An 18,602-nucleotide genomic window follows, 5' to 3' on the forward strand; every position below is an offset into this window, starting at 1 on the left:
CAGTCATGATTGTGATGAGACACGATAATGTACCCTACCAAATAAATGGGTATTCATATACCCAAGTCTTTGTAGTTTCATATAGTATTTCAGTGCAAAATTATTATGCATTCATTTGAAATTGTGCATTTATGACAACAAACTTTAAAACAATATTATAGCCTAATACTGCATTACTTCAAGTGTCAAAACGGTAGTTTTGGAGGAAATATGTGCAGTATTTTGGACACGAAAACTGCATTGTAGCCTACTGCATAGATAGTACAGTGCTGAGACAGTGCTGTACTTTACTGCTGAAATGCAGTATTTTGGACACGAAAAAACTGCATTGTACTTTACTGTAGAAATGCAGTATTTTGGACATGAAATACTAGTATAACTGCACTGTACTTCTAGAAAAAAACTGCAGTATATGTAGTTATTTTTTTTGCAAATACATAGCTACATTGGATTATTAAGATGACAAGAACTCATCCCTTAAAACATTAGTTTCCATCAAATATAAAATATGACTCAGGTGAGAATAAATGTTTCTGGCTCATCTGCTGAAACTATGCCCAAATAGCTGGTGAAGCCTGGGCCGATACGAAACTGTGGGAAGGGTCTGGTGCTGTGTGTAGCCGGGGCCGATACGAACCTGTGGGCAGGGTCTGGTTCTGGTTCAGAAGGGATCTGGTGTTGTGTGCAGTTATGTGAGGGGAGCTGTGGTATGGATGTGATTACCTATGATCATCGTGCAATCACTGAAGACTTCGACAGGAGAGAGCTGCTTGTATGTTTTAATTAAATAAGCCGGCAAATACCTATTAAATAAAAACAAGTCTTTGTTCACAATTCACATGTCAAAACTGCATTTAATGATAGGCTATGCAGGATGGGGTGCATTGTTTTGAACATTAAACATATATACATGATATGCAGGATTTGGACATTAATATAAGTATAAGTATTGTGATACTCCGGACACTCTTGTCACATTCGAGGGAAACTTCCCGTACTTTATTGAAGTCAAGTAAACTCTGTATAACAAAACGAGTTGCTGTTTTAGCCACAACTCACGCATGCAACAAGGCATTCACAACCAACTCTCTCGAACCCACACCACACACGCACGCACACCCCTAAACTCCACCCCCCAATTCCCCTAAAAGGCACACAACAATTTAAGAACTGACCAGTAACAGAACGCAATTATCACACACAACTCGCAGGTTATCACAGTATATATACTCTTTTGATCCCGTGAGGGAAATTTGGTCTCTGCATTTATCCCAATCCGTGAATTAGTGAAACAGCACACAGTGAACACACAGTGAGGTGAAGCACACACTAATCCCGGCGCAGTGAGCTGCCTGCATCAACAGCGGCGCTCGGGGAGCAATGAGGGGTTAGGTGCTTTGCTCAAGGGCACTTCAGCCGCTTTCTACTGGTCGGGTTTCGAACCGGTAACCCTCCGGTTACAAGTCCAAGGCGCTAACCAGTAGGCCACAGCTGCCCCAAAAAGTAGGCCACGGCTGCCCCAAAAAGTAGACCACGGCTGCCCCAAAATGATATGATATGCAGGATGGGGTGCATTATTTTGGACATTTAAAAATACATTGCAACTTTTGAGGGTTCTGTTTCCTGTACTAAAAGTGACCCACTCCATTTTACTGCACAGATGCAATATCTTGGACATGAAGCTGCTGCAGTGCACTGTACTTTAATTTTTGATGTGAAAATGTGAAAGCCCCTTTCCAAAAATGAGCGTAACATTTGCTTGGGTGACCCCATTTTTAAATTGACTCAGGGGATTACGTGTGAACTCGACACACTGTAGCAATTTTGATTCTACATGTGGAAAGATCACATCTCAACTCTTACTTCAGATGACACTGTAGCCATTTTGATTCTACATTTGGAAAGATCACATCAAGGTGTAGCCATTTTGATTCTACATGTGGAAAGATCACATCTCAACTCTTACTTCAGGTGTGAACTATAGTTTATATACTCTTTTGATCACGTGAGGGAAATTTGGTCTCTGCATTTATCCCAATCGGTGAATTAGTGAAACACACTCGGCACAGTGAACACACAGTGAGGTGAAGCACACACTAAGCCCGGCGCAGTGAGCAGCCTGCAACAACAGCGGCGCTCGGGGAGCAGCGAGGAGCCTTGCTCAAGAGCACTTCAGCCGTGCCTACTGGTCGGGGTTTGAACCGGTAACCCTCCAGCTACAAGTCTGAAGCGCTAACCAGTAGGCCTTGACACACTGTAGCCGTTTAGTGAACTCAATTACTGTACTTAAGTGGCTTTTTCATGTATCTGTACTTTACTTGAGTATTTCAATTTTGTTAGACTTTTTACTTTTACTCCAGTACATTTCTAGGTCAAATATCTTACTTTTAACTCCACTACATTTTGTGACAGCTGAATTTCCTTTTGGGAAAAAGACTGTCCAAATACATATCTACTTACATGGGTATTTTCGATTAAGCAAACTAGGCTTTAAATCCACTATTTACTGTACCTTGTTGACCCCTTTTCACAATATTGATGTTACCATAAATAGCCTTACGACGCCATCAAATAAATGATGATAGACAATGAGATAGATATACAATGACAGACAATGATAAAAAATCTGACACTAACACTGAAGGGAACATAATTGATTTGGTCCAAAAGTGTAAAGCCATACACAAAGCAAAAAGTAGTTACTTTGATGTATCTAAGATAAGATATCACATTGGTTTGTTTTTAGGTCTTAGTCATAATTAATTTCAGGACTTTTACTTTCGATACTTAAGTACATTTGAAGGCAAGTACTTTTGTACTTCCACTCAAGTGGAAAAGTAAAAAGACTTCTACTTTTACTAGAGTAACATTTGACCACATGCATCTCATCTATCTCTACTTTCACTCAAGTACAGGATTTGTGTACTTCGTCCACTAGGGGTGGGCATATCGATCCAAATATCGATAGTATCGATACCAACATTGGTATTGGTATTGATGACATGATAGGATTGATACTTTAATTTCAGTTCACTTCCAATATCTCTCAATTTGTTCAAAATGCATTGTTCCTGTTTCACCCAGGGCTAGCCTACAGTCAAGCAAACACCATTCCTTTCACATCTTGCATGCCCGCTTTGCAATGTTTCGTTGCTGAAATGTTTGTAAATTATTAACAGTGGAAATCAGAAAATCATTAGCGTATTGATGTTTTATTCACGTCATAAATCATAACACACTGTATTGGTATCGGCAATACTGGCCCTATATTTAATTGGTATCGGATTGAAACCAAATGTTACAGTATCGCACACCACTATCGTCCACCACTGAGTGAACGTGCCCTTTACCTCCGATTAGAATTTGCGAAGGTCTCCAGCACAACTTACCACACTCGTCTCTACGTGTGTTAGATTTCAACTGATATAGTAACTACAGCACATATGGAATCAGCCCAGTTTGCTGTCGTCGTGGAGACCACCTGTTTAAGTGTTTGTCGAGGCAATCACTTCATTAAAGAACAGAAATAAAGGAATAGGCCTACACATTGAGAAACACCAAGGGCCATTTTAGCCGAACTTAAGTCCTTCCCTGTAATGGGCACATGGGGTTCTTCACCGTTTTAAAAGTCACTTCATTTTGAAGAACGAACTGTTGGAAACTGCAACATTGTGCAAATGTACACACTTGGATTGCTGCAAAGCTCTCCCTTTCAAAATTATCATGTAGATGTGTTCGACACAGCGGTACTAAACATTCAGCAAACTGCTCTAATTTTTCAAGTGTCGTCTCGCTTCTGTTTCTTCTACCGATGTTTTGTTTTTAAGCTCGGCGCCACTATTTTGTTTTTTTCGTCATTTCCGCCCTCCATCACACGACTGCTGCAGACAGGTTGGCCAACACTTTTCTTCCCCTTACCCTCCTTTTAACAGTCACTTTACTTCAAAGAACTCACCCTTGTAAGCTGCAACTTGTGCAAATGTACACACTTGGATTACTGCAAAGCTCTCCATTTCTGCACCCACCCTGAATTTCAAACACGTACATGAACACACACACACACACCCAAAGAAGAGCAGGCAGACGGAGTACGGACCATGAGTTTTCAGTGTACAGAGATTCCCCTGACAGAATGCATGTGTGAGTGTGTGTGACACACACACACACACACCCATCCAACAGCTGGCTTCAGCGCCACCCCCCCCCCACTAGAGGAGCGCGTTGCGTCAGCATCAGACTGGCCAACCCCACAGTAACTCAACTCAGAGGACTTATAGCAGGGGTGTCAAACTCATATAGGCAGTGGGCCGGATTTGTTGGAATGAGACCTCACGGGGCCGTCATTGTCGTGGTCATTTTCATTTCTCTGCATTGGTATCAGAGTGTTGTTTGATGATATACTCCTTTACTACACCCACTCATGAGCAAACAAGTACAAATCATTTACTCGTCATATCCTGCTCTTTCTCTCTTGAAACACCCAATTTCCATGTCAGTTTTTTGGCCTCTTCCTTCCTGGGGATGATTTGCAGTGCTAGGTTTAATCAATTTATCACAGAAATTGCTTATTACAAATTGTGGATGTGAATATCTTTTCTTTCTAATTTTCCCTTCCCACCCAAAACTTCTGGGGGGCCGTATGGAACCTGCTGGCGGGCCTGATCTGGCCCCCGGGCCTTATGTTTGACACCCCTGACTTAAAGGGACACCAGGCAAGCCTGATGCTTTTTCTCTACGAAACTCCCCCTCGCTCGGTCTGAAGCTCTTTTCCTTTTCTTTGCGTCTTCCGTCAAGGGTTTTTGCTGCTTCTTCGCCGGCTCTGCCATTATACACACGTTTGCAACAATCTCTAGGATACACTGAACTTGCAAGCGGGATATTCTTCCTAGAGGTGGAGAAGGTGGAGAAGGTGGAGGAGTCCCGACGCCACTAGTCACAGGTGTGTGTGTGTGTGTGAGTACAACGCCGTGTGTTTAGAAGCATTTGCGGTGCACGATGGAGGGGCCGGACTCGTCGTACTCCTGCTTGCTGATCCACATCTGCTGGAAGGTGGAGAGGGAGGCCAGGATGGAGCCACCGATCCAGACGGAGTACTTGAGCTCAGGGGGTGCGATGATCTGAAACGCACACACATACACACATGCAGAGGTCAGAACAGCACTCAAAACAGGGGCCTGCCACTTCCATATTCAGAGAGAGACGGACACAGAGACGGAGACGACGCTCACCTTGATCTTCATGGTAGAGGGTGCCTTCTGCATACGGTCAGCAATGCCTGGGTACATGGTGGTACCGCCAGACAGCACAGTGTTGGCATACAGGTCCTTACGGATGTCGACGTCGCACTTCATGATGGAGTTGATTGTGGTCTCGTGGATACCACAGGACTCCATACCTAGAGAGAGAGAGAGACAGAGAGGGAGAGAGAGAGAGGGAGAGAGAGAGGGAGAGACAGAGAGGGAGAGAGAGAGAGAGTACTTTGTCACTGAAGACCCATTTCCAATCGCACAATAGTACTACAGCATTGTACAACAACTGTACTTTTGTTGATTACAAGAAGTGGTGTTGATTTGCATTATTGTATTATCTTGTAAGATATATAGGTATGACTAATGAAATGTTTACCTTTCTATTTTGGCAGTTCACCATGGGGAGGAGGCGACAAGGAGGTCCATGGGCTCTAACCTGGGAAGTGGTTTGGCTGGGGTGTGGTGATATTGAACCCATTGAGACTATTAAGAAGATTGCCATGAATCACCATGAATACCAAAGATTCTAAAACAGAGCTCCGCTCTAGAATCTTTGATGAATACTAGAAGATTGCCATGGTTACAGAACTTATTGGCAACAAAATAATGAGCTCTTAACTTCGATACAGAGCTTTTTTTGTGATTTTGCTTAAAATGTTGCATTTATTACTGGATGATCAAAATCCGTAATTCTGAGTGCCAGAGGACAATTTAACTCTAAAAAGAACGACATTTTGGGCATTTCTCAGATTTCGGGCCTATTTGGGTTACTGAAATTTTGAAAAATAAAATTCAAACTTTTACTAATTGGTATGCAACAAGTTATCAGTCATTTTGATAGGAGTAACCTTGTGAGCTTGGTTGAGACCACAATATAAGGGAATTTATGTTTTTTATTTATCTAACATTATGTAATATGTACATTTTAAAGATTAAATGGTCAATCAATGATCAATCAATGATCAATTATGGTTTCACATGAAGTCTATTTTATCTTGAAGTTATTAGAATTGTTGAATTTTACTTACAACATGAATTATAGTCGTTTAAGTATCTTATTTTTTTATTTTTTCACTCGACCCTGGCTTGGAATTTCATTTATTTGAAATAAATGCCATATATCATATCTGTTTTCATCCAGTGGCAATTTAGACTGTCCAACATTGTCAAAAATATCTAATTAATGTAATTTATTGTAATGTATACATATTCTATTGGCAAAAATATGCATGGTGATGGTGATGACATTGCAGTTCTGGTAATGACATTTGTTGCGGTGATGACAAATCACTGATCGTAATCTATTGCAATTAAATGTTTATCATTTAGAAACCCAAGTTGAACTGACTTTGTGAAAAAAAAAACGTATTTCTTTTAAAAATAGTACTTTAAATGTATCTGCAAAAATGTCATCACCAACACAGTCGTCATTACCACTACATTTCAAGCTATAATGTGCTGGTAATGACTGTGTTGGTGATGACATTTATATCGAAAAACTACCAGTTTTCAGGAATATTCAAAAATACAGAAATACAATGCGTATGGTAATGACACATAATATGTGTACATGCCCAAAACGAGGGATAAAGAGTAGATTTTCTTATGTTTCTGGACATCAAGGCATCAATCTTTCTGCTTGACACCCATGTATTCCACTGTGATATTAGGTGACCATGGTTACCAAATATTTTTTTGATGAAAAAACAGTAGCAAAGTGCCTTTATGTAGAGTGTGCTGGTAATGACGGCTAAACCATGGGACAGGTAAACATTAAGCAAAATAAAACAGGAAATGCATATATATGCATGTGTGCATGCAGTTCATTAGTTCAGGTAACATTTAATTCATATGCATGATTTCTTAAATTAATTTTTGATAAATAATGTTTGAGATATGGCACAATATGTGAAAACTCTGGTTGCGGACAACAACAAAACACTGATATTGTACCATAAAACACCAATAAAATGTGTCTAAATCATGAGTAGGAGCAACCATTAAAAAAGTCTAGGCTTGTTTTTCTTTATACTAATTAGTGATGCGAAACATTATTAGATTTAATGTGTTTTTAATAGAATTACACCCTGTGGACAGAAATAGGCCCCAATTCTGGGAAATACCCATTAACGAAGTATGGTCAAAAAGTAGAGCAAGACCAAAGAACTTGGAAAATATCGTTACTGTACCTAGCCGCTAACATCAACTAAAGCTAAAAGAGCTTTCTAACACCAACAAAGTGGACAAAACGGCAAAACTGGACTGACCGCGCCAGTGCATACGACTTTCATCTGTCAGTAACAGGCAAGATATCTCTAATCCTCGTGGTTATCCCCTTATTAGCCTAGGCTACTTAATTACCCCCTGAGCGCACGCAGAACCTGATTTGGAGATGACCGAAAACAGTAGGCTACCGGCAATTTAGGGGAATTTCTGGTATGCAAGAAAAACTGCAGGTAGGCCCAAAATGTAGAAGTGAGTGAGTAGCCTACAGGCCAGTACAGGGCGAACCGAGTGAAAGTAATGGAAACAGCGTATCCATATGACACGATGGCCGTTTGTGTTCCGCAATACGCATGCGCAGGAGTTCAGTGGAATGACTTGTGGGGATAGCGCGCCACCTGTCGTGTAGCTAGGATACTGAAACGTCTAACGTTATGCAGTTTTGGTGAGGAAGAGTGCGTGGTTTTCCCACTGACGCACTAGCCTATTTTATCCAGGGGTGATAAGTTATATAACTTCAAACTTACTTTGTTGACCAGTTCTGTTGTAAATATTATCATTATGTCAGCTAGGCCCTTATTATTATCTGAACATCAAAAAAATCTCAAATTTGGTGAGGCAACATTTGAGATTCTGTCTGATTTCCTCACCAATATCAACAACAAAAACAAACTGAACTTGGAGAGCCTATCAGCTAACTGTGGACATTTCAAGAAAAAAGAATTGGTCGGTAGGTAGCCTACTACTTTAACCAGCCCTAAGTTTAGTTTGTGTCTGCACTTGGTAATTGAATTAACCTGGCAGTATTGTAACGTTTGCTCCTCTTGTTGTTCTCTATCAGAGTATATCTTCCTTCTCTGTAAGGAGTTTAAACTCGACCCGTTGGTTGGATATCATGCCGTTGAGATACTGGAGAGGTGGGGTAGCATGTCTTCTAAGTCTGTTTACAGTTTGTCACGTTTTTTCCTCATGACTGCTGACTCTCCTACACCAATATCTTACTTCTAAAGTAATCTCTCTTATAATACTCCAGGTTTATATTCTATTCTAATCTTAGGTTTATGATCAAGCACATTGAGGATCTGCTGTCGTTACCCACTGCGCAAGGCGCCAGTGCTAGTGGTAGAGATGAAAACATGGAGGAGCTGGTCTTTCAAAGCATCAGGCCAAAGTTCTCGTTAATCATCCTCTCCTGTGTTCAGCTGGCTAGTAAGCTGTCCCTGCACTGTAAGGTAGGCTGTGTTAAATATACATATGTAAATATGAATGTATTTATCAAGAAATATTCATGTTTTAATATGTATTGTCCCACCAATGGGAATAATGTTTAATACTTAGATAAGACTTAGATATGACATCATGAACGTGTCTTGATGAACCGATTAGAAGAAGGCTACTTTAAGACATCACACAATAGGGCTCCAGGTAGAAAAATACTGAAATTCACCTTCTAGACTTTGTCTGTCTTTCAAACTAGGGACCCATACTGTAGGTCACTTTGGATAAAAGTGTCCACCAAATGCCGAAATTACTTGATTGTAGCACAGTACAAAAACACATGTGATTGTTATAAGTGACTGTGTGCTCACCTGCAGATTGTGGACAACAACGTCGCTATGAGGTTTGTGCAGTCGGCTGGCTACACCATCACCAAAGAGGCACTGATGAGGTCTGAACTGGTGGTGCTGAAAACCCTGAACTTCAACCTGAGTGCTACAAATCCACTGACGTATGTAGAGACGCTTCTGGAAGTCTTAAGTGAGTTTCTCTCTCTGAATCTTTTTCCTCTCTCTCTCTCTCTATCTGTCTGTCTATACACATATGTTAAGTCCAATAACAATTTAGTAAAAAAATCATATATACATCAAAATGAGAGAATTTTACTTAATTGTTAGAGATTATTCTAGACTAGTTATTATAATAGGCTAGTGGCGTAGCAGCAAGGTCTTGAACTGGAAGAACTGGATTACCACAGATGTATTGAATGTCTCAACACAGGCCACAATGAGTGTTCGATGGCACTAGAAGACATGCACCACCTGTGCAAGGCAGTGTTGCAGTTTACATTTCTCCAAAGGACATCCATCTACCAAGCACTCCTCACCGTGGTCAGTAGGGGCACTATTACTCCACAGGAGCACAGGTAATGAGTGTGTGTGTGTGTTCACTAGCAGCATCCAAGCATGTGTTCAGAGCTACTCAGTGAGTTTTGAGTCACTGCATGTTATCTGCTGAAAATTATCAACTGTCTCTCACCATCTCTCTCTCTCTGTGTGTGTGTGTGTGTGTGTGAGGACAGAGAGAAGTTTGTAGCTGTGACAGAAGACTGCATGCTGCTGGGGGTTGGAGTCATCGCTGCTGCTGCGTTCATCCTCGACTTCTCTACCTGGGAGCAGGTGTGTAACATGTATCCTCAATAAGACACTAATCTGTGCATGTTGTGTGTGATGTCTGTATGCTACTGAGACCTTGAATTTCCCCTTGGGGATCAATAAAGTATCTATCTAACTATCTATCTATCTCAGGACCTTCTAAAAGGTTCAGAGTCCTGCATCACTTACTCTTGTATTTTTGAGTGTGTATCAATTTGCTAAATTTTATATTTCATATTATATTCAATTTTAGCTAAATCTGCTGACCAAAATGTTGCACACTGTTATGTGAAGCTCAGAAGTCAAAGTTTTTAACCAAGATTTCTGACCAAATAGTCTTTAATATGTGTGGTGTTGTTCACTGCGGTGTGCTTTGTGTTGTAGGTGGTGCGAGAGCTAAGCTTAATCACAGGGATTTCAATTCAGAGCACCATGGAGTTTGCATATGTGATACTGATGCATGTGACCAACAACTCGGATACCCTGGTTTGAGGGCCAATATCAGGACCACAGCACAACTCCTAAGGCCATCTCTCCCATGTTCTGGAATAGAAGTACTTTGAAGTAGAATGTTTTGGAAGTTCTGTGCCATAGTTCTAGAGCAGGAACAGGCACATAGTATTGGTTGGCAGACATTTTGTGTCATGTTTTGGTTGGTGAACATTTCACTATATATTTTCTGTCAGGAGGAATTATTAGTTATGTCTTGTCTTCCTCAACAGCATTTGTACCATGATATCTTGTGTTGCTCAGAGATACTCGGGCTGAAAACCTGACCTGAAGAAACATTAAGCAATGTTTACATTAAGTTCACTCCATAGACCGTATAAATAGATAGATACACATATGTACTGTATATATACAGTCAATGGTTTAATCAGATGAAAAAACACATAAGTTAAGTAAAGAGACAGATTGCGAACTTCATTCAAGACTTAAGCATTTTATTTTCCTTTTCAACAATATTTAGGCTCTATTAAATGTACAGGCATTACTGCATGAAAGTATTTGTTTGAAAAATGTTCAAATGTTAAGAACTGACTTGCTGCGAAGAGCAGTATAAATACAATATAAATACCATAAATATAAATTCATTAAATACATAAAGGTACAATTTTACCTTTCATTGTGTTCACTTAACAAACAAACAAACAAACAAACAAACAAGCAAACAAACTGGAAAAAGATATCAAACTCATTTTAATAACTTCATCCTCACACCTCAGAGGGGAGACTGGGACTCCGAGTCTGACGACGTCCAGCCCCTGGTGGTGAGCGTGAGTGCTCCTCGGCCCTGCCCTGTGGCCCTGTCTCCGTCAGAGCCACGCTCCCTCCTCTGCCTCAAGTCCTGCCAATCAATCAGGAGATGGTGAGGGTCAGAGCGCACCTGTGAGTTACGGCAGGGCTACACTGAACACGGACCAGAAGAGGAATGTTCACAGAGCGTGTGTGCTGCAGAAAAATATCAATTGAAGACTGCCCTCTCTCTCTCTCTCTCTCTCTATCTTGCTCTCCCTTTTTTTTTTTTTTTTAATATCTGTGATGCATATTTGCCTTCCATAGCCAATTGGCGCCACAGAGCCCTCTCTCTCTCTCTCTCTCTCTTTTTTTAATTTTAAATCTCTGATACTGGTGTAGCCAGTTGCATGAGGCAGCGTAGTGTTGCAGCATGTGCTCCAGAAACATTGCCCATCCGTTCAGTGTTCAGTGTAACTCTGCTGTTAGGTTGGCACTGCCTAGGTTAGGCTACAGTTCCAACAGCTCTGGGGTCCGTTTCCCCAAAAGCATAGGTGCTAACTATTGATATGGTGGTTTGTGTGTGGTTGTTGTGAAGGTTGTTGTGGTGGTTTGTGAGGTGGTTGTGGTGGTGGTTTGTGTGTGGTTGTGGTTGTTATGGTGTTTTGTGTGTGGTTATTGTTATGGTGGTTTGTGTGTGGTTGTTGTGAAGGTTGTTGTGGTGGTTTGTGAGGAGGTTGTGGTTGTTATGGTGGTTAGTGTTGCAGTTGTTGTGAAGGTTTTTGTGGTGGTTTGTGTTGTGGTTGTGGTTGTCATGGTAGCGGCGGTGGCAGCCTTACTCTGACCTGAGCGACGGCGGTGTTGTGAGCCTGGATGGCCTCCATGAGGCCGGAGAAACGCTCCTGGAGCAGCAACAACAGGTGCAGGTCTGGGCTGCCACGGTCCCTCTGAGGGGGGGGGGGAACATGCAGCAATTAGGAATGAGGAGGTGTTGTCACGGCAGCGTAGCGCTCTAGAATCTTTGCCGTATCTCCTCATTCTCAATAGGGGGGACAGGAGAGAGAGAGGGGGGGGGGGGTCATTTGGTTTTCTCCCACCTTTAGTTCCAGTATCTGCCAAACTACAGTGTCATTGTAAGTAGTGAAGTGAAGTGCCCACAGCTATTCTATGCTGATGACTGTGGTTGCCAGGTATTCAGTGTTAACCACTTCAGACAGGCATGACAGCTTGTTTGGCTTACGCGTGCGGGGCCCACCTGCACTTGTGCATTCCGACGAAAACACTCCTCGAGATCAAAGTCATTCAGGTCCAGTTTTAGAGTCCCCTTACACAACTCACAGGTTGTCACTGCGGGCATGTAGGCTCCTATGCACAAACACACACACACACACACGCACACAATACATCATCAGCAAGGTCAAAACATACATCAACTCAACAACCATGTACATGTACAAAGATGCTACACATATAATAATGTATGCTTGATCTCTCTCTCTCTCTTTCTCTCTCTCTCTCTCTCTCTCTCTCTTTCTCTCTTTCTCGTTAAACCCTTCCCTGCTTCTCGTCTTACCATTTTTGCTGGCCTGGTCACTGTCCAGTTACACACTCCAGTGACACACACAGACACACACACACACACACACACCTGACTCTATCTTGGTCTCTATCCACTTTTTGAGGCAGTCGTGGTGGATGTACTGCAGGCTCCCAGAGCACTGGCAGGGGGAGAGCAAGGGGTTGGTGAGGGAGCTGGGCCCACACTGGCAGATGCGACACTGGTCCCCCTCCTCCTCCTCATCAGGCTCCTCCAGCAAACTGCACACAGAGGGACAGACACACGCAGACAGTCAGAGAGAGAGACAGAGACACGCAGACAGACAGTCAGAGAGACACGCAGACAGTCAGACAGAGAGACAGACAGATAGTCGGTCAGAGAGACAGACAGAGACACGCAGACAGACAGTCAGAGAGACACGCAGACAGACAGACAGAGAGACAGACAGATAGTTAGTCAGAGAGACAGGCAAAGAGAGAGAGACCTGATATCTATCTGTTCAAATATGAACTAGCCTTGGATCTATCTTTTTTGCATCAAGTTGCGAGCAAACCCTTTGCCCTTGAACCAACCAACCAACCTACCAGGCACCCCTCTACCCAACTGCACTACCAGCAAGGTACAAGAACTCACTTCGCCAATGAAAATGTACAAAAAGGTTTGTAGCCTAGATATTTAAGCTCAACAGCCAATCACATTCACTCCTTTGTGTTCCTGAGACAGTGTGGGGCTTCTGCTGGGGATGTCTTAAGTTTCCTGTTTACATGGACTGTGTACAAACTGTATTATAATGGTTACACAAGAGTTGTTAGTTAGTCATTCTCACACACCATTTCCCCCTTCACAGAAAACACACCTGTCTGCGGGTAATATACATTAGGAGAACATGTAGGCCACAGATGAAGAGAGAGGAGAGAGAGGGAGAAAACAGAGGAGGAGGGAGAAAACAGAGGAGGGAGAGAGAAGAGGGGGGAGAGGGAGAAAACAGAGGAGGGAGAAAACAGCGGAGAGAGAGGAGGAGGGAGAGGGAGAAAACAGAGCGGAGGGAGAGAGAGGCCATGGCCATAAGGGTGTGGTGGAACATGGCTGCCTAATTCAGGCTGACTTTAGAGTTGGGTTTTCCATCCCACTGCTTGGCACACAGCTGACACACACTCTCTCACACCCACACACACATGCACGGACACACACACACACACAGCCAGTGTAACCCTAGCTGTCCAAGAGATTTAGAGGCTGAAGTAAAAGAGCCCTCAGTCCCAAGGCATGACCAGGGCAGCTGCCTGACTGGGCTACATTGTCACTTCTATTGTGGTCAGTTTGGTGACCTCTGCAGCCCGCCTGAGATGGACTGCATACTTCAAATACAGACACACAGACACACACACACATACACACACACACACACCCATACACACACACAGAACAAGTTATGTTTGCTTGGTGTCTTTAGTATGAAAAGATGCAGTATGAAACATTTAAATACAGTACAATTACCATTAATATAATATTGTTATTAGTGGTACTAGCAGGAATAGTACTGGTGATAGTAATAGACTAGTAGTACTAGTATTACTACTAATAGGCGTAGTAGTAGTAGGCTTGTAATACTTTTGGTGGAAGTACTTTATTTCCTTCACCTCTGCTCTGCGTTTCCTTCACCTCACCTCACCTCACCTCTTCACCTCTGCGTTATCCTGCGTAGTGTTTATTTCCCTCACCTCTGCTCTGCTTTATCCTGCGTAGTGTTTATTTCCCTCACCTCTGCGTTATCCTGCGTAGTGTTTATTTCCCTCACCTCTGCTCTGCGTTATCCTGCGTAGTGTTTATTTCCCTCACCTCTGCGTTATCCTGCGTAGTGTTTATTTCCCTCACCTCTTCACCTCTGCGTTATCCTGCGTAGTGTTTATTTCCCTCACCTCTGCTCTGCGTTATCCTGCGTAGTGTTTATTTCCCTCACCTCTGCTCTGCGTTATCCTGCGTAGTGTTTATTTCCCTCACCTCTGCTCTGCGTTATCCTGCGTAGTGTTTATTTCCCTCACCTCTGCGTTATCCTGCGTAGTGTTTATTTCCCTCACCTCTGCGTTATCCTGCGTAGTGTTTATTTCCCTCACCTCTGCTCTGCTTTATCCTGCGTAGTGTTTATTTCCCTCACCTCTGCGTTATCCTGCGTAGTGTTTCCGGGTCGGCTTGTGATCTGGTCTCTGGAGCGCTCGCTGTGTTTCCATCTGCGCTGGCGCTACCCCCCTGGTTGGCACCATGCCCATTCCCAGAGGTATTCCCAGTGGTATTCCCGGTGGTATTCCCGGTGGTATTCCCTGTGCTGCCGGCGCTGCCCGTCTCCACGTCATTCCCATGCCCGTTGACCCTCTGGATCCCCTGGATCTCCCGCCGCATCTCCCGCATGGCCACCAGCGCCATGCTCAGCTGGTCCATGATGGCCAGCGCCTCGATGCGCGATGCCACCCTGCGGGGCCCAGACGGGGTCGCCGTGCCACCCTCTGTGCCCTCTATGCTGCTGTCGCCGTCGCTGTCTCCGCCCTGGGCACCACCAGCCTGGGGAGGGGAGGCCCCAGATGTGCTTAGCCGACCCCGCCGGGGAGGTTCGTTCCTGGGGACTGGCTCGAGGCCCATGGGCCCGTCGCTGACGAGCGGATCCAGATGTGATAAGAAGAAGTTCCTGGAGGCGGAGGCGAACATTGGGGTGTTGCTGGCGGCAGGGCTGACTTCAGGGATGGGCTCCAGCGCTGGCATGGCGGCGTACGCATCTCCGTCGAGGGTTCTTCTCGCCGGCGCTCCGCGAGGGCTCGTGTCCCAACTCGTAGGCTCGTAGGCGCCTCCACGAGAAGAGGCGACTGCCGCGGACGCCGTTGATAGCGGAACGAGATAGGGCCGAGACAGGGGGCCTCTCCACCTCACCACCCCCGAACCTCGCCCCAGCTGCCCAGCCTGCCAGGTACTCAACTCCTCCTCTAGGTCCTCCTCATCCTCCTCCGACTCGGATGTGATGGGCTCCAGGCAGGGGAGGTCCCTGACGAGTGCGTCCAGGGAAGAGGCCCTCATTCTGGGGGTGAGGTCCAACACCGGGCCCCTCAGGGACATGGGGGTGGAACTGCTGCTGCTGCTGAAGGAGAAAGGGGTGCTCAGAGGGGACTCTGCCGACTGGTTGGAGGACAGGCAGGAGTCCGTGGAGACACTGCGGGCAGAGAAGAGGCTGCTGCCGCAGCTGCTGCTGATGCCGTGGCGACGATCGGGCCCACCGCTGTCATCCGTCTCCTCTTCCTCCTCCTCCTCCTGAATGGTGCTGCTGCCGCTGCTGCTACTGCTGCTGTCGGTCAAGTCCCAGACGTTTGAGAAGCTCTGCCGGCCCGTGTCGGACGACTCGGATGACGTCCAGGAGAAGCTGGACCCGAGTGAGGGCAGGCGAGGCCAGGCCCGGGTCAAGTGCTCGTCGAGAAGCATGTGAGGAGGCTCTCTGCTGTGGGTCAAGGGAGGTTTGTTCTGACCGAATGCACTGGGAGAGGTTTCTGCCTCGCTTGAGGTATACTGAAAGTGGTCTTCTTGGTAACAGGCCGAACTACCAGACACTAATGGTTTTCTAGTCTTTGTTCTCAAGCACTTGTTATTGTGAGCTGAAAGGGAATCTTCCTTACCTAGAACACAAAGTACAAAGCATACAGCCATGTGAGTGCATTTCTCAAAATATTATTTTCCTGATATTGTCTTTTTGGTGGCAATCTTTCTTTTACTGTAATACGCTCCATATAATCCCATACCACGACATAATTCTTGTATTGTCCAAGTAAATTAACTCACTCAAAAATGTATTCCCGGAGTGCTTGTTGTGTCTGCGAGGTTGCTTTATTGTTTGAGGTGTCCTTGGCTCTGAAGACTGCCTCAGGACTCTGTTCGTAATGTCTGGCAACCTTGATCCTGAGTTTCTACTGGATGTATTACTGCTATCTGAAGTGCTGGATGGTGTCTGTGGGAGACGGCATGGATCAAAATACAGAGCTTGTTGCTCTTGATGGTGAAGGGTGTGACTTCTTGTCACCATAATGTCATAAAAAAAACTGAAAGAGTGAGCCAGCAATGACCTTTAGGCTATTGTGTTTGTTGTTAGCTAGATCTACAGAAGGCTGTCAACCATTTTAATTACTTCATCCATAGTATGAAACCTCTACATATATTCTCATTCAAGGGTGAAAGAATACCTTTCTGGTCTCTGGTTTTCCTACAGCCCAGGGTCTGTCATAACTTCTGGTCTTAAACTTGTCAGACGCGGAGGGGGTCTTCTTAACTTTACGAGCCGCTCGCCTTACCTCAGCATCTTCCCTGTCCCGTTCGCGCCTGCGCAGTCTCTCCTACGAACCAGACATCAGATGACTAACAAAACTTTGAAATATCCACGAAATACATTTATATGTAATCAGGAAAATTAGAATAACGTTGTACATGTACCTCATGATCCGTATCTATTCTCTTCCTCGTGTCACGCATATGATCAGCATTGGTGAGATTTTCAGCCAAACGTTTTTCCCAAGAGCAAGACATGTTCGTATTCTGTCATGGGACAGGAGACAACATAATAGCTGTATGGTTGTGTAAAATTAAAAGAGAATTTTATACGCTTTTCCGTTAGTTCACATAAGATTTAGCAGAACAGTTTAGAATAGCATAACTTATCTAAAGTCACCTGTAACATATACCGTAAAGTTACGTAATGTACCTAAGGTAGGATATCATAGGTCGATAGTTTGTGTGGATACCGGCAGCTACTGTAACGTTACATTTAACAATAGAGATTATATCGAATATGGTAAATTGTAAAATACTTTGTAATCGTTATTGTCCTACTGTCATATCATTTGAAGCCCAGAAAAAATGGAAGATCCATAGTTGTGTTCTTAGCTGTCGCACATAAAGCTGCTTACTTCCGCAGATTATGTGATCCTGTTTTCAAACGCGTCTCTCGGTCTCCATGGATACAGTGGGCGTTCTCTGTATCAGGCATAATGTGTGTGTGTGTGTCTGTGTACACGTGTGTAGGCCTATCATAGGCTATGGTCAGTGTTAAGAGAAGAACATAATGAAAGCCTCATTATCACTCAACATGCCAATCAAACACTTACATTCTTTATGTGAATTATTAACCTATTTATGTAGGCCTAGCCTGGCATGCACTGTAGCTAATTACAGGCAGGCGCCACATTTGGGTAGTTATTCTGCAAGTCCATGAACATCCCATGATCCAACCACAATAAGGACTCCAAATGCTTGGAGAGCCTCCATCAGCTCCATGCGGTCACCATGGCAACGAAGCCCTTTCACCAGTCACTGGGGAATTCCTCTTTTTTTCACCCCCCCTTCTTCCACGCATCACTTGCCAAATAAGCAAGTCAGCTCTTTGGAGGCCTGCTTTTTTTGCGTCTCCCAGGCAACTGGTTGCTACGCTGCCACTGTTGCTATGTTGATGATTGTGCGGAGAGGACAGATGTATTCTCTCCTCTGGGAAGGCTGAAGGGGCATGGATGCATTCCACAACACCCACAGAAGCATTGTATAATGCTCAATGCATACGAAAACCCATCATGCATTCCTGTGCACTTGCTCTTCATTCTACATCTAAATAAATGGTTTCATGCCCATTTGTTGAGGGTGATGAGATAGGCTAGGCCTACTACTTAGGCTAGTGTCACCATTGCAAGACTGATAGGCCCAGGTAATAGCTGGAGGATATTACCTCTCTTCACTTGCCTCAGCAGAGAGGTGGTCACCTTAAATTGTTCACGGCGGATGAGTTTCTCATCCTTTTTCGACTCTAACATTCCCTCACTCCTGCTCGGCCTCAGGGGGGGATGGTGTGAATCGGAGCGATGACACTCGGGCGAACGGTGCAATCACAGAGATAACCCCCAGGTGAATAGCATTCCTCTGCTGAATGACTTTCTGAATGGGTTTTCA

General features: G+C 44.2%; 3 protein-coding genes across 8 annotated transcripts; 1 reads left to right on the forward strand and 2 right to left on the reverse strand.

Moving 5' to 3' along the window:
• Positions 1–4,972: 4,972 nt before the first annotated feature.
• On the reverse strand, positions 4,973–5,406 carry LOC121700477 (actin, alpha skeletal muscle). Its single transcript, XM_042083444.1, has 2 exons — positions 5,229–5,406; positions 4,973–5,117 (listed from the first exon to the last, which is right to left on the reverse strand). Exons 1-2 carry the CDS (start codon positions 5,391–5,393, stop codon positions 4,974–4,976), a joined length of 309 nt encoding a protein of 102 aa, XP_041939378.1. The 5' UTR covers positions 5,394–5,406; the 3' UTR covers position 4,973.
• A 2,465-nt stretch (positions 5,407–7,871) lies between these two features.
• On the forward strand, positions 7,872–10,771 carry cntd1 (cyclin N-terminal domain containing 1). Its single transcript, XM_042083680.1, has 7 exons — positions 7,872–8,202; positions 8,314–8,389; positions 8,530–8,704; positions 9,068–9,230; positions 9,471–9,615; positions 9,772–9,868; positions 10,229–10,771. The coding sequence occupies exons 1-7, from the start codon at positions 8,034–8,036 to the stop codon at positions 10,334–10,336; spliced, it is 933 nt and encodes a 310-aa protein (XP_041939614.1). The 5' UTR covers positions 7,872–8,033; the 3' UTR covers positions 10,337–10,771.
• Positions 10,772–11,026: 255 nt separating this feature from the next.
• LOC121700597 (serine-rich adhesin for platelets-like) lies at positions 11,027–17,738 on the reverse strand. Of its 6 annotated transcripts, none has more exons than XM_042083674.1 (9): positions 17,335–17,738; positions 17,100–17,201; positions 16,853–17,002; positions 16,455–16,620; positions 14,794–16,291; positions 12,729–12,898; positions 12,336–12,445; positions 11,920–12,027; positions 11,027–11,192 (listed from the first exon to the last, which is right to left on the reverse strand). In XM_042083674.1, exons 1-9 carry the CDS (start codon positions 17,341–17,343, stop codon positions 11,067–11,069), a joined length of 2,439 nt encoding a protein of 812 aa, XP_041939608.1. In that variant the 5' UTR covers positions 17,344–17,738; the 3' UTR covers positions 11,027–11,066. The 6 variants fall into 6 exon arrangements, with proteins under 6 accessions (XP_041939608.1, XP_041939613.1, XP_041939609.1 ...); XM_042083679.1 differs by having other exon boundaries at positions 17,573–17,737; XM_042083675.1 differs by having other exon boundaries at positions 17,496–17,737.
• Positions 17,739–18,602: the final 864 nt, after the last annotated feature.

Source organism: Alosa sapidissima, chromosome 24 (assembly GCF_018492685.1).
Source record: "Alosa sapidissima isolate fAloSap1 chromosome 24, fAloSap1.pri, whole genome shotgun sequence".
NCBI classification, from domain to species: Eukaryota; Metazoa; Chordata; class Actinopteri; order Clupeiformes; family Clupeidae; genus Alosa; species Alosa sapidissima.

Bases quoted from the DNA above. Each gene is read 5' to 3' on its own strand.
- LOC121700477 (XM_042083444.1), bottom strand. From the start codon at position 5,393: ATGGAGTCCTGTGGTATCCACGAGACCACAATCAACTCCATCATGAAG. The intron at 5,118-5,228 runs GTGAGCGTCGTC...TGTGCGTTTCAG, and splicing joins CCTCTACCATGAAGATCAAG to ATCATCGCACCCCCTGAGCT.
- cntd1 (XM_042083680.1), top strand. From the start codon at position 8,034: ATGTCAGCTAGGCCCTTATTATTATCTGAACATCAAAAAAATCTCAAA. The intron at 8,705-9,067 runs GTAGGCTGTGTT...GCTCACCTGCAG, and splicing joins AGCTGTCCCTGCACTGTAAG to ATTGTGGACAACAACGTCGC. The intron at 9,869-10,228 runs GTGTGTAACATG...TTTGTGTTGTAG, and splicing joins ACTTCTCTACCTGGGAGCAG to GTGGTGCGAGAGCTAAGCTT.
- LOC121700597 (XM_042083674.1), bottom strand. The intron at 16,292-16,454 runs GTGAGTTAATTT...TTTGTGTTCTAG, and splicing joins CTCCGGGAATACATTTTTGA to GTAAGGAAGATTCCCTTTCA. The intron at 11,193-11,919 runs GTAAGGCTGCCA...ATTGATTGGCAG, and splicing joins CCGCCGTCGCTCAGGTCAGA to GACTTGAGGCAGAGGAGGGA.